This window comes from Camellia sinensis, chromosome 14 (assembly GCF_055761805.1).
Source record: "Camellia sinensis isolate YWXY chromosome 14, ASM5576180v1, whole genome shotgun sequence".
NCBI lineage: Eukaryota > Viridiplantae > Streptophyta > Magnoliopsida > Ericales > Theaceae > Camellia > Camellia sinensis.
The window spans coordinates 8,142,536-8,158,513 of NC_138974.1; the positions used below are offsets into that span (position 1 = coordinate 8,142,536).

The window sequence follows — 15,978 nt, forward strand, 5'->3', positions numbered from 1 at the left end:
AATTGACTTGCCATCACACTTATCTAACCAACAACAATTAACAATGACTTGTCATCTTATTATAATCTCCTGATAGGATCTTCTCATGAGTTGCATTCCAGACCTATGTTACCTAGAACGTGGATCATTCCAGTACACGGAATGGAAACTGGAACGTGGTACCCCACATGCTCTAAAATGTGATACAATAGGAGTAGACTTGTACAGATTACACTCAAGAATTTAAGGTACTTCTAGAGTAATTTTCTTTTAACAATTAAGTATCCAATAATTTTTTTTCTTTTTCTTTCATGTAACAAATCATTTCTATGAAAATTATGACCCATTTTTGACACCTTAAATTTTAGTTCATATATTTGATTTTTTTCTCCTAAGTTAACATTTAAGGAAATATATTGGAAAAAAATTTGGGGATCATTTCGGATCACTAAATTTATCGTTTTGGAACGAAAGTGTACCATGTTTTGGAACGTGCGTACCAATACGTAATTTGCTAGGGTATTAGCGTTTTCTGATAACATAGTTCCACACAAACAAAGCAAACTTTGAAGGAGCCTAAACAAATTTGCCTTTATATGGAAAATTCCCCCTTCTACAACCCTATAACGTCCTGCACAAGACTTCACATCAAACCTCCCTTACATTGTAACAACCCACCGCAAAGAATGTTCACCTTCTCCAATTCCCTGATACCCACAAAATAGAGTTGATCCATCTCCCAATGTTGCAAATTCCTTCTCGATCCAACATCCCAAAAAACATCACTACCCATGCCCCAAACATAATCTGCCGCTAAGGCTTCTTTGTTAGCAACAACGAGGAACATACCAAGAATTCTCTCTCTCAAATGTCACGTCTCCACAACACTTACGGCACTAGAACATCACCCTATCGCTCTGTGCAACTTAACATTGGTACGATTCAAGAAATCTTCCGAAACAATTTAAATACTCTTACAAAGTCCTCTCCAATGAAACATGGTTGCCTCTGAAATCTGTCCCTCTAAAGCAAATCTCCATAACAATTTTTCTGTAAGGGCACAACCTCCTAACACCTATAGCACCTTCCCTCACCACTGTCTAAAATGTATCCTAATAAACAATATATTTGAACTCTTCCCTCACTCCACCCAACAGAAAGTCTCATTGAAATTTTCCAAGCCTCTTCGGCACCGAAACTGGAATAGTGTAACATGAAATAGGTTGGAAAACAATGTCCTCTCCAATAACATAAGACAAGAATCATTAAACAGGAATTGCTCTCCCAGCTTTTTGATCTCCTCTGAAATTGATCAACTACCCTATTCCACACTACCTTAGCCTTAAAAAAGATATCCCAAGGGTAGGCCAAGGCATGTGACAAGAAGAGCACCAAACTCACATCCCAAAAACAGCACTAGGACCCAGCATGAAGAATTTCAACAAGAATCAACTTGAATTTAGTAAGATTTACTATCAGACCTGAAACAGCCTCAAAATTCAAAATGATACATTGCAGATAGCCCAACTCTATATTACATGGAATAGAATCTAAATATCTGGTGCAACTCCGGGTGTGTTTCCAAGTGCCAAACCTTTACAATCCTGAATCTTATGATATTGAGGTATGCATCCAAAACTTGTATATGGGTATGTGGACTCATCATGGACACTTATATATTGCATATTGTATAATATTCTTTATTAAGCTATTGTCAATTATGTAGAAATGTAGCAACATAAAGAATTACAAAATTTGAATTGGGTACAAGAGTCGGATACATATACGATATACCACACCTTTACCCTTGTCAAATCTGGTGGACACGAGTACTTTGGGAGAAACAAAAAAAAAAGGAGTCCATGTAACATATGCCCAACTACATCGAATTTACAACACAAAAGAAGACAATGTCATCTGCTATGGGATCTATAACATATAGATATAATGTACAACATAACCAAACCAAACCAAACCAAGTCAAGCCTTAAGTCCCATCAAATGGGTCGGTTACATGAATCCTTCTTCTCCACTCGACTCTATCAAAGGCCATTTCGTTAGTCAAATTAAGGAGATTCATATCACTATTTACTACACTTGTATACGTCAATCTAGGCCTGCCCCTTCCCCTAACACTTCCATATACCATGACTGTATCACATCTCTTCACTACTGCCTCTGTCAGTCTCCATTGTATATGACCAAACCATCTCAATCTATTCTCTATCAACTTATCTTCTATCGGTACTACTCCTACTCAATCTCAAATATACTCATTCTTAACTCTGTCTATTCTAGTCTTGCCACACTTCCTCATCTCAGCAACACTAATCTTATCTACATATTGTTTTTTAGTTTCCCAACATTCCATCCCATACAACATCGTTAGTCTAATAGCTGTTCCATAGAACTTTCCTTTTAGTCTAGTGGGTACTCGTTTATCGCACAATACACCAGACGCATTCCTCCACCTAAGGCACCCTACCTTAATTCTATGACCACATCCGCTTCAATCTCTCCCACCGTTGTGATAATCGATCTTAAATAACTAAAATGTTCACTCTTAGGTAATTCATGGTTCTCAATATTCACTTCTCCTCTATTTCCATTGTTACTGTTACTAAAATTACACTCCGTATATTCTGTCTTAGTTATACTTATCCTAAATACTTTAGATTCAAGTGCTTCTCTCCAAGTCTCTAACTTAGTGTTAACTCCTTCTCTAGTCTCATCCACTAACACCATATCATCTGCAAAAAGCATACACCATGACACATCATCCTGAATATTTCTCGTTAGTTCATCCATTACTAAAGCAAAAAGATAAGGATTTAAAATTGATCCTTGGTTTAACCCTACACTAATTGAAAATTCACTTGTCTCTCCAACAGGCGATCTAATAGTGGTCACCACACATATCCCTAATCACATTAATGTAAACTTTCGTCAACCCTTTCTTCGCTAACACCCATTAGATTAGTGTTTTTAATGGCTCAAGGTGCAAAAGGTCTCTTGGGGCCTAGGCTCAAGGTGAGGCGCGGGCTTTATTGAAGCAAGGCGCACAGTCAGCTTGTTTGGGGTGTGCCATATAAGCACACTTTTTATCTTTTTATCTTGTTTGGGTCACGTCACCTCTTTACTTTTCTGCACACCTTCTCGTAAAAAGTCAAAAGTGCACTTATTTAGATCATCTCAAACAACCCAAATTTAAATGATTCATACTAGTACTAAGACAATTTATAAAACAAAATTTAAAAAATAAATAAAAATTTAACCAAGGCAAATTATAGAATAATTCTCAAAGAAAGGGGAGGAGGAGGAGAAAAAGAGAGAAAAAAAAATCACCAAGCCAAGCAGCGAAGGCTAAGAAAAAAAAAGTCTAATCAAATAACCCAACAGCAGCAACCAGAGAAGAAGAAGAGAGAGAGAAGGAAAAGAAGAAAAAGAACCGACCTCAATCGAAGTTGAAATTGAGAGACACAAGCCTAGAGGAAGAGACGATACAGATTTTTTTGATAGATTAGGAATTTAAGTCGACTGATTGGGGTTGAGTTGTATTGTATGAGTTGTAATCCTATGTGGTTGGAGCCTTTCGAACACAGATTAAAACAAAAAAGCCCTCTTAGGCTCGCACTTTGCGCCTTTCAAAGCCTGGCCAAGGCGTACGACTCATTAAACGTGCCTCGCCTTAGGTTTTTTTAGGCACACTCATTGCGCCTAGGCGTGCCTTTCAAAACACTGCACCAAATTATATCCCAAGGCACTCTATCATATGCTTTCTCAAAATCGATAAAAATCATATAAATGTCTATTTTCTTTTCTCTATACTTTATATTACTCTCCTCAAAAGATAAATCGCTTCCATTGTTGACTTACGAGCCATAAACCCAAATTGATTCCCTGACACCTCTGTTATATTTTGCAAACGACGTTCCATCTCTCTCCCAAATTTTCTTTATATAACACATTAGCTTGATTCCTCTATAATTGTTGCAGTACTGAATATCTCCTTTATTCTTATAGATTGACACTAAAATACTTTTCCCCACTCTGACATTTTCCTAGTCAACAAAATCTTGCTGAATAATCTAGTCAACCAAGCACCCCCTTTCTTATCCAAACTCTGCCGAGGTTGTTTAACAACTCTATCAGTCCCAAGCCCACGTAAAGGAGAAGGGTTGTGTGTTAGATAGCTGACAACTAACACGTAAAAAAACCGCTCAGATCCCTTATGAAAATGTATAAATATAATGCATATTTATAAACAAATATAATGTATGATGCAAGCAAAAATTGTTAGTTCACTATGAGATCTTTAACGATGTGGACCAATTTGTTATGTGAATATTGAATTTGACACTCCATTTGGATGGGGTGATTTGGCGAGAAATGATAAGAAATGATGAGAAACAAAACTCTTTTCTCATGTTTGGTTTATAAGATGAGTGAGAAATGGTGAGAAAGAGACCTCTCATACTAAGCCTATTTCATTTCTCACTCAAAGTGGTGAGATTTGGTGAGAAACAAGTTGGTTGGTTGTAAAATATTTATAATACCAAGATTTAAAATACAAAGCAAGAAGAAGAAATCTCACTTATATCCCTCTCGCATGCTTTGCTTTCTTACTCATCCAAACATACCTAAATGAGAGACCACAATTATTTCTTTTTCTTTTCTCACCCTTTGATCCAAATGGAGTGTGAAGAAGATCATTCTAGGTTTTTTAAAAACTCAGGCAACAACAACAACAACAACAAAATGTCAATGATAGAAAGTGTTTCAATATTCATTGAAAAGATCCTTTACAAGCCATAAGATCCATGAATATAATAACAGAGATAAAGGAAATACTTGATATAATCAGATGTCCTCTCATACATGCCACGGCCGACATAGTAATGTTCCTAAAATGGGAATCAAGAATCAAGAATCAAGGAAATCAACAAATAGAGAGATCTTCAAAAAAAATATACAACTAAAAAAGCTAAAACAGAATTTCAAACATATAAAATAATGTGGTGGGTGCAATCAACCTGGTGCATCCACTTGATAAAACGAATTAGAGGCCAATGATCACATCGATTGGCGAGACGGTGAAACGCTGGTATCCGCAATAGGAAACTAATAAAAATTTGGACACCAGCATAGATACCGAGAATAATTACATAAATTTTAAAGATAATAGAACCCGAATTTGATTTATTCCACTCTTGGAGAGCTTTCCTGTAATTTGAGAGTAAACAAACAACTAAAAAGTTAAGTTCGATTAGACAATACTCATAAAGAAAAGGGAAAAAAACGATTGCATATAATGGAAACAGAATCATGAAAATATAAATAAAGAGATACAAGCAACATACACATAAAGAAAACATATGATGGCTGAAGCTATACAAAACCAAAGGAAACGGAGGAAAATCCGTGAAACAGCTAAGCGCCGTGTAGTGGAATATGCACCAAACATCATAAAAATGTCCAGAACACCTAAATTGCAGATCAATAAAATCAGCAATTAAAGGAGAAAGTTATAGAAGGAAATTTAAAAAGTTAACCGCCCAGATTTCTATTATCCATAGTCAAGAATATGTTAAAAACTTAACAAAAGCAAAATGATACACAAAATTTTATGAAAGAAAAACTTACTCTCAAAAAACTTCATCACAACAAATGTTGGACCGAGACTAAGAACTTCTAGGATGGTCTTTGAGTTGATATGTCCATCATTGAATGCAATAATGGCAAGTCCCTACAAAAGCAATACAAAGTTCTTATTCAATGACATCCAGGCAAACATAAAAAATAGAAGAACAATCCATGAAAGAATAAAAGAGAACCACATGAAAGCAAGAATTAAAATCGTTTCAATCAACATGGAAACAAAATTGTTCTAGAACGAAATAGAAATTTCAAAATTCGACAAAAGAAATTTGAAAATATATATAAATCTTAGAAGCATATATTCTTTTTGTGAACACATGTTCTTTCCGTGTCCGTGTCCGTGTCCGTGCCTCACAGGTGAGAATATAATAGTGTATATATTGCATTTATTCTGAGATTATGTAAATATTTTGTGTAATTAAGATTATTCGTATTTCCTATTTAGTCTTAGGGTTAGAGTTACTATATAAGATGATGTACTCTTACCCTAAGACTAAATAGAAATACAAATAATCTTAACTACACAAAATATTTACACAATCTCAAAATATATGCAATATATGCACTAGTATATTTTCACTTTTACGTTAACGGCTTTATAAATTTCAATATGTTTAATCAATCAATTATTAAGATTTTATACGTCATCAAATAACACATTTTTATCAAACACACATGTAAATAATTCTAAAATTGTGTAAAATCCCAACAAAATAATGTCCAAATATTTATTTAGACTAGTAATAATAGTTGCAAAGTAAAACAAAACCTTGTATATTTTTTCACAAAAAATAATAATAATAATAAGAAAAAAAATTACGAAATATACTAAATCTGTGTCAGTATAGTGTTTTGATACGTTTCGCTATATTCTAGTTAGTGTATTACGATGGCAACACTACTATTCCAATAGCCAATTCAAGAGACAAACAGACGCCCGCACCATAATGTTACAAATTCTCATTGAAGACCACATACCTGATTTGGATTGGGATTCAAATTCTCAAGAGCCTACATCATCAACCTTCACAGAATCTTGCAACTCTGTTGGAAGATCCTCAAGTCGCGATCTAATCTCTAACTGGACTGAAGTTCTTAAAGTTCGACTTCATAGGACCAGCCGCAACCTTCAATTGATGTTTAGCTTTCAATCAAAACTTGGAGTCGATTCGTAAACTGCACTATCGACGTTGTTTGTTCTTGATTTGAATTCGTTGGTTGAGTCTCTATCTAGCGTCGAAGTCGAACTGCAAAGAACACCCGTCGCAAAGGACTACTCATCGCAAAAGACGACCCATTGTGAAATCAAAGTGGCCATTTGTAGCTTATGGAGTCAACGCGATTGCGACCTAGATTCGAGTTCTCGAGTCGAATTCGCGGGTACTCCAGATTTTGAACTTGACTTGAGTCATCACGATTTCAGTTTGTGTCTGACTAGAATATCTATGAGTTTCAACTTCGCGAGTTCGTGGTATCGATCTGGGTAAAAGGTGAGACTTCAAAGCCGACTTCGATCGCTTCTGGTTTGAGTTCGTGGCTTGTTTGTGGATTGTTTGACTGTGGATTATGGGTTGATCGAAGCAACATCTGGGTTACTCGAACCTCTTTCTTGGTTCAACTCTTCTTCCTAGTTGAAATCCCAGCAACTTGATTCGATTCCTTGGTTGTAAATGCCTCAACCCCTTCGTTTAAACTCTTTTACTTCAATTTAATATTCAGAAACTTGATTCTGGAATTGGAAATTAGGTGGGTCTTGCATACATGGGCTTTGATTTGTTGTGCTCATTCCACTTGTTCACTGTGCTGTGATTGGTATATTGTTGTTTGTTGTTGTCCAATTGGGTTTGTGATTATTGTGACTTGAACATTTGTGCATTTCGATGGCTCAATCAGGTCGAGGTTGTAGGGGTGGTCGTGGTAGGGCTTATGCTCAAAATTTAAGTGATGATGCCGAGGTTAATCTTCCGGTTGGAAGGGATAATGGGGTTCCATATCGAAAGGATGAAATGATTGAGATGAGACGGCAAGTTGTCGCTTTAACCGAGACGGTGCAATGTCACCTACCTCCTATCAAAGGTAATAATGGTTCCAAAGATGGTCAACTTGATGATTCATTCGATGTTCCACATAGGCGTAGAGCATATTCACATGAGTATGATTCTAAATGGCATGAAACCGTAAAGGATTTAGAGTTTTCTAAATTCTATGGAAGTTACAATCCGGATGTGTTTGACGAATGGTTGAAGACAATTGAGAGTCATTTGGCGTGTTATGATGTGCCGGAAGCAAGGAAGATGAAATTGGTCTCTCAAAGCCTCAAAGGTCGTGCCTCCGATTAGTGGAAACAATTACAAGTTGGTAAGCAAAGAAAAAGCCAAGAAAAGATTAGAGGGTGGAGGAAGATGAGGAAGAAGCTCAAGGAGCACTTCTTGCCTTCTGATCACGTGCCACCTTTGTTGGTTGAGAAGCAACAAAAGAAGGGCTTTTCAAGTTCTAGACATCAATACCAAAGTGGCTTTGCAATCAGACAATCATCCTATGACTGTCCTAGTTGGTTACTCAACTATTATTGGAGTGCAAGAGACTTTTGATGAGGGATATCATCATACGATGCTCTTTAGTGGCAAGGTGGTTGAACCAAGGTATGATGAGAAAGAAGCTTCTACCATTGGTGAAGGAGACATGGAGGAAAATTGTGGCCAAGAACAATATTGTGGTCAAGCTCTTTCCGTTTGTGACGAAGTTTCCATCTTTGATCACGATGAGGAACAAACCTACAGTCAAGATGTTGCCGTCTTTGATGACGATAGTGAGGCGTTGTCTTATGAGGAAGTTGATGTTTGTGAATATGGAGAAGTTCCAATTTTTGACAACTATGATGATGAAGACGACCTTCTTGTAGAGAGTGAAAGTGTACTCGAAGATGAAGAAAGTTTTACATTTACATTGTTTCCCATGAAGGAAGTGGTTTTAATCCCACCTTCTATCCCTTTTCTAGATTCTATGAAAATTATGGTGGGTAGTCATGACATTGAAGTTACATGGTTGTTAAATGAACTTTGCTTTCGAGAAATACCTCTTATGCTATCTTCAAAGCCATTTGTTCCACTTTGTGTTGATGTGGTATCCAGCCCAACTTCGTGGAGGAAGGATGAGTTTATTCTTGGGCCATGCGAGAAGCGTTATTTTGATGACATCTTGCTTCCAAAATGGCATGCTATATGGGTGGCCTATTCACACCTCAACATAGCTTCAATTGATGTGCATAAACGAGAACTCGTTTTGATGGAAGGATATTTGTAGGTTGATCTCAAATAAGGACTTGCAACTACTTAGTCATTTCCCTTCTTGTCGTGTTCTTCTTGCGCCGACGCCACTTCCCTTATTGTAGACTAGCTTCCTTAAGGAATTTGTTTGTACTGCACTTGTCTAGTAATGTGTTTCATTTCTTATGCGTTGACTGTACTTTGTTTTGGTCCTTACTTGAAGACAAGTTCTTTCGAGTGGGAGAGCATCATGTAGGACATCATGTGCATGGCATGTGACTAAGTGTGTGGTTAATTGATAGCCTATATCTGCAGAAGTAACAATTTTGTAACTAACTTTCATATATCATATAATTGATTGATTAGAGATATTCTCTCTCTAGAACCTTAGGGTTACTCTCTAATTTCTCTCTCTTGTTCTTAATTGGCCCCATCATTATTTAATTACTTTTATTTATAGGTCTTAAACAAGTATAGAAGCCAGTAATTTTAACAGTTTCCTTTTTTTTGTTTTAGTTGATTTAGGAAGTCTCCTAATCCTATATAAAGCCACATAATGTTTATAATTTAATAAAGTTGATATTTTAGAGAATTTTCAGATCTTTGAAGCTTTCTTATTGATAGTGTGATGCAATCAACCCTAGGTGTAATGCCTATGGAATTCTAGGAGTGATTCCTAGACTATCTTCTTCTTCTTCTCTTTTTTCTTCTTTGTCCACATACTTTAGTTACTATTCTCGGGTTACTATTCACAGCCCTCTAAAGATGCACTTTTTAACCTCAAAACCCTATCCAATCACTCCCAGATCAACCCTAACCCCTTCTCCTACCTATTAGCTATCAATTTAATCATTAAAACCCTAAATCACTTGCTGTTTCGGCTGTCAAATAACCTCTATTTTCAAAATCCAGCAAGCTGTCCTACATGACTATGGATGCTACCAATGTGACTGATCACTTCTTCAAAAAGAACTATAAGCTTCATACGGTTCCCATTTCTATTGTGTCGGATATGGATGCCAAGTTCCTCGGACATTTTTGAAGGACTTTGTAGCAAAAGATTGGCACCAACTTGCATTTTAGCACTAGCATTCATCCGCAAACCAATGGACAAACAAAAGTGGTAAACCAGAGCCTTGGGAACTTGTTCAGATGTCTTGTGGGGGATCATCCTAAGGGTTGAGAAGATGAGCTTCTTCTGGCTGAATTTACTTACAATTCCTCTATCAATCGGGCCATTAATTCTTCTCCTTTTGAAGTAGTCTATGGTTCCAACCCTGCTAGCGTAGTGAATTTGATTCTTTTGCCTATCTCCAAGAAAGGGAATGCCAAGGTGGAGGACATGGCCGCGTTTATGAAATAAGTACAAGCTCAAGTAAAGGCCGAAATTGAGCAATCCAAAACCGCAGCTGATTAGTACAAACGGAAGTTGTTTTCAAAGAAGGGGATCCTGTTGGAGTGGTTCTGACCAAGGAGATGCAACACCATGATTCTTACATGAAATTGAATGCTAGAAAAGTCGACCCTTGCGATGTTTTATGCAAAATAAACAACGCCGCCTATCCAGGACACTTCCTCCACTTTTGAACATCTCCAACACTTCCAATGTTCCACATTTGGTACCTTACGTGGTAGATTAGATTTGTTTTTGTGTTCCACTGTTCCAACTTGAAGACAAATTTTTCTAAGGGCAGGAGTGCTTATGTAAGTAGTTGTTGTGTTAGTATGTGTTAGAATTGTTTGTTGATGTCAGTTGCTTCATAAACAACTACTGAACATTTTTTATAGTAAAATTCAAAGCTTGTTCTTGTATCCCTATTTGGGAATTTTCTGTGTCTAGAATTACACTCTTTTAATTTTGATTTGAATACAATTAAGGGCTAAGAAGCACCAAAATAAAAGAAGAAACACCATGACAAGAAAAAAGGCAGAAAATACAGTGATAAAATGAAGACAACAAATACGGAAATAAGCCTAAAGACAAATTGCAAACCTGAAACATCAAGACAAGAAATATCCACAAACGGTGGAAACTATGGTAAAGATGAAGAAACGTCCTGTGCTCAACAAACGAAGTTTTCCCTTGACGTTTACTTCCGCCACAATTAAGCACATTCTGAAAAAAACAAAGGCATAGAAGGTCAGCAAAGCTACAAATAGTAAGAATGATAATAATTATAACAGCACGTTTAACATCTTCACAGAATGTGTCCTAGGATGAAAAAACTATTAGTATTCAATGAGCAACTAATTCCATCCCAACTCTCACATTAGACGTGGCAGCACAACCTCTGTTAATTTGGAGGGGAATTAGTCACAGTAAGAAGGTAAAGTGCAAAAGATCAAAACCATATGAGGGGTTTTGGGCCATTTTTAAACATGAGGGGGGTTAAAATGCTCCAAAGCCATACCACAAGAGGGTAAAATGAATTTTTCCCTTATCTATAACAGTTGGAAAGTTGACAACCTTTGATCTTGGAGTTGGCTTAAGAAAAAATGATGAACTTTTGCGCCATGGCCAACTAAGTTCAAAGCAATGAAGTGACCTGAAAAGGGGGGAAGTTAAAAATAAATAAATAAATAAATTTTAAAAAAAAAAGAAAGATAAAAATTTATGATGCACAGAGCTTCCAAAATAGAGCTCACCAAAAATATTCATTAAAATCATCATAATTTCTCCAGGAAGAATGAGGTGCTCGCCCGTTATCATTGTTCGCAGCTTCCTGCAAACCAGAAAATCATCAACATTTTAGGAAGCATATAATGAGGAGACCAGTATATCAACTGTGGTCACAAACAAGGACTTGAATATTTATCAAAGTTGGGGGGGGGGGGGGGGGGGGGGGGGGGTGGCCACACAACAAAAAAAAAAAAAGTGAACAAGAGTACAGGAAAAACACAAAACACACAGGAGATTTTTGTTTTCTTTTTTACACGGTTCTCCCACAACACAATAACATCCACAAATGATTTATTTTGAAATGGCACCAACACGATGCCGCCCACATATACTATAATAGAATCAAAACAAAGACGTAAACTTCATTACATAATAATCTATTTACACAAAAGACTCTACAAAGTCCAAAATTGGTTCAAGCACAAATCAACCCTTCTTCAGAATCAACTATAGAAAAGAGATCCAATTCTACTCTTCCCTTGGAAGACAGACGCATGAACTAAGGTGGTTTTTCTTTTTTGAACAGCAACTCTGGATTCCATTATTATCAATTGAAAATTTGGAAAAAAGAGGATTCTAGATGGTTAGCAAATATTGCACGTGTTGCAAGGCACAGGAGACAGTGGATGATCATCTTATTCATTATACCGTTGCAATTAAGTTATGGGACTTCTTGCTTTCCAGCGTTGGCATTCAGTGAGTAACGTCAGGTTCAGGGCGAGATTTGTTGGAGTGTTGGGGAAACGGTTGTGAAGTGAAGAAGAAGACGACAACTTAGATGTTTTTCCGTTGTGTGTTTTGTTGCGCTTCCGGAGGGAAAGATATAGATGCATTTTTGCAGATTCTAAGTTGGGAGTTCATAGGCTACATATGAGTCTTTGGCATAGTTTTTATTTTTCATGTGAAGTAGTTTTCTGTGAATCCTCTTTTTTCCTTTTGGTTTTTTTGTCTGAGCTCAATTTTTATGTTGAGCTTCTCTGAGCCCTTTCAGGATTTTACATAGGGTTCACCCCCTTGTTGCCTCTTTCTTTTTGGCAATACAATATTTTACTTCGCAAAGAAAATAATAAAAATACAAGCTTACACATATCAAAAAAATACTCACCCAAATAATCCACAATCAAAATCAAAGACACCACTTGAGTTTTTATAACTTGTTTTCTAAATTTGTTTACAAAAAAGAAACTAGTTTGACAAAAATAAACATAAAAAAATATTTACATTTTTGAATTTTCAAAATTATTTATGCCATATATATATTTGAAAATATGAGTGCTTTTTATTTTTTTATTTTAGTTTAAGTGTAAAGGTTGTAGAAATTAGGGTTGAGGTTAGATAGAGAGAAGAGAGGAAGAGAAAGAAGAAAAGAGATGACAGCAATAGGTTTAGGGTCATAATTCAACCCTTCACCTTAGCACTGATTTATATTAAACACAAATGTGACACACTCAGCACACGCGACTATTCTAACCAAAAAAAAAATTCACCAAACTAGATTTAGAAAAATTTCAGAAAACAAATTCTGAAAACTCGACAAACAAAGCACAAACAACCTTTTCTTCTCGTCCCCACTCTGGGCACCCTCCCAGATTATATGAGATCCATCACATTAGTCAAGAAGACCTACGTCAATCCAAACATACTAAGACTCACATTACAAATACTTCTAACCACTATATTATGAATAAGCATGTGATTAACTAATTCTCCAACCTGCTTACATATACAACACCAATTAATAATAATTTTGCATCCTCCTGATCCAAATTACACTGGTGAGTAGTTTACCATGACCTTCTAAGGTGAGGAAGCATTTCTATAACCCACATTAGATGGCACGCAGGCAGAATTTTACAAAAAGATACCACCTCAAAGCTTCCAGAGTTCAACCACGTCCATCCCTAATCATGGTCTCCTACACATGAAGTAGCATAAGGAAACCAATAAAGTTCAATAACATCTGCATTTCCAATCATTCAACTGACGAGAAAAAGGGAATATCCCAGAAAAATGACACAACATTCAACCATGACACCAACCCTGTTAACCACAACATGAGCAAGGGCAAGCAAAAACTCCTCTAGATTCTCTTCTGTGCACTAATAGTAATGACTCCAAAGTCAAGCCTTCTCACCATTCCCAATAAAATACCAAGTAGAAAAACAAAAATCAGCCCATCCTAACAAAACACCCTACCAAAGCCTCATTCCCATATCACATAGAAACCTCCATCGAAGACCCCCCCCCCTTTCTCTCCCAAAAAGAGTAAAATCAAACACACTACCATTATTTTGACTTCATTGTCCTCCTCCAATATCTATACCGCTCGCTACACTTCCAAAGTCTATTTCTAAAAAGAGCTTAGTTAAAAAATTTAAGCCTCCAAAACCCCAAACTCTTCTTTTGTTGCTAATAATATATATATATATATATATATATATAAATCCTGAATTCTCCCTTTAAGAAAATACGAACTGCATCCCAATCCACCAAATGATCTTTGAAATCATCCCATGTCCAACCCCATAAAAAATCTCTTCGCATCCTTTCAAACCTCTTTGCCGCTGTGGAGAATATACTGAACAAAGACAAGCATGTTTTAATCAAAATAAGAATACTCTTTTTGACAAATATTGCCTCTTCCACCAAATCAATCGTCTTTTGGAATTTTAAAAAATCAAATAACAAACATACCTGGCCTTTAAAGATGATCCCAAAGGTTAACCAAAATAAATTTAAAAGGTGAGAATTTCACTTACAACCCTTAACAGAAGTTAAAGCCCCTACATTTTGCACATCACTAACCGGATAGAGGATAATTTTCCAAAATTCACCTTCAAATATGACGGAGAGTCAAAGCACAAAACCGCAGATCAGAAGTAGCCAAACTGCTGCATATTTGCCCCTGAAAAATAATAATACCATCCACATAGTACAAATGGGGCACCAAATAAAAGATAACCATCAAACCTCCCACCCTCAAAAAAGTTCAAAAAAACTCCCGACATACACATCAACCCCCCTACTCAAAACTCCATACCCAATATAAAAAGAAAAGTTGACAAGAGATCTCCTTGACGCAACCCTCTAGAAGTTTAAAAGAAATCAATTGGAGATCGATTTACCAAGACTGAGTTATTAATAGTGGAAATACAAATGTCAATCCACTTCATTTTTGCCTTAACCCTATCCTCTAAATCACATAAAGAATAAACTCCCATTTTAGCAGTGTCATGGAGATTTTGGAGAGGAGTAGTGCATTTGTCGCATTCTTGGTGGGCCGGCAGGGTGAGGAAAATGAGGAGAAAGGCATGCTTTTCATGCCTCTATGCCTTTGCAATTAATTTGGAGTTAACTTAATAGGTTTTTTTTGTGGAGATGAAGAACCTTTATAATTGGATCTCTACAGGCTTAGACCCAACTTCGAGCATTTTTTGGATTTTATTGACACTATAGCTTTGTATCATGTCCCCACTTTGTTGGCCCTTTTAACAACCTTTCACAGGTTTTTTTTGGCTCTTTTATACCCGGAAGAAACAATTCCTTGAAGAAAGGGGAAAAAAACATTTGTCATAGATCTTCTCAATATAAGGCTTAGAAGTTAATCCCAAGTTCCCACTCAATCTAAACTCCACAATCTCAATTGCAACCAACATTGTATTCAAAATTCTAAGAACACCCTCGACAACACTACCTTCAAATGTAAAGCTAGATCCTTTGCCAACAATTTGTGTTCAGCCAAAAATCTCTAATCTCCAAAACAAAAGAGAACAATTGAACAAACAAAGCATCCAAACTCTTCAAATTCCCCATTTTCACATTATTCCTGTTCCACCACCCTCAGATCTGACATCATCAAGATCACCCCCACTTTGCCCACCGCCTAAAAATGATTCAGCTCCATAAACCAATCCCAACCACCCAAAAAAAGCTCCTCACCCCTCTACACACCATATTCGCTCTCGAATCTTTAAGTAAGGACTCCACCATTGTTTGTTTCACAACAAAATTCAAGCATCATAAATTCCAAAATTTAATCATTAACATCATGAATAAATGAACAACATATCCTCCCCTTCTTATTCACACACCCATATTATCACTTTTGCTCCTTCTGATTCACATATTTGATCAGCTCCGTTAACCCTTGCTCAAACCACTCCCAAGATGAATTTAGTAACTACCAATAAGCATCACCCTCAACCATAAATTGTCTTCTGCAACACTCTTTGGACCAAACATAGCAACTGGCATGCATTCTAAAGGCTCCAAGACATCCACCTCCAGCCTCACACTCATTGTCACCATATCCACTGCGGAACCACGACATTATCAGAAGAGGTACCAGTGGGTGACAGATAGTCACAAATTTTCAGTAAACTACATCTCCTCCAC

The 15,978-nt window shown here is 36.6% G+C and overlaps 1 protein-coding gene across 2 annotated transcripts in view; it reads right to left on the reverse strand.

The window, feature by feature from the left end:
- Positions 1 to 15,978, reverse strand: part of LOC145788667 (callose synthase 9-like) — a 99,783-nt gene that overhangs the window by 57,654 nt on the left and 26,151 nt on the right. For both annotated transcript variants that reach the window (XR_014350936.1, XM_082906252.1), the window contains exons 12-18: positions 11,550 to 11,626; positions 11,371 to 11,449; positions 10,897 to 11,019; positions 5,623 to 5,725; positions 5,340 to 5,463; positions 5,013 to 5,202; positions 4,831 to 4,883 (exon numbers count right to left, since the gene is read on the reverse strand). Coding sequence is in view for 1 of the 2 variants with exons in the window: in XM_082906252.1 (XP_082762378.1) it covers positions 4,831 to 4,883; positions 5,013 to 5,202; positions 5,340 to 5,463; positions 5,623 to 5,725; positions 10,897 to 11,019; positions 11,371 to 11,449; positions 11,550 to 11,626 (749 nt within the window). In the remaining variant the exon portion in view is untranslated. The remainder of the gene's footprint in view (positions 1 to 4,830; positions 4,884 to 5,012; positions 5,203 to 5,339; positions 5,464 to 5,622; positions 5,726 to 10,896; positions 11,020 to 11,370; positions 11,450 to 11,549; positions 11,627 to 15,978) is intronic.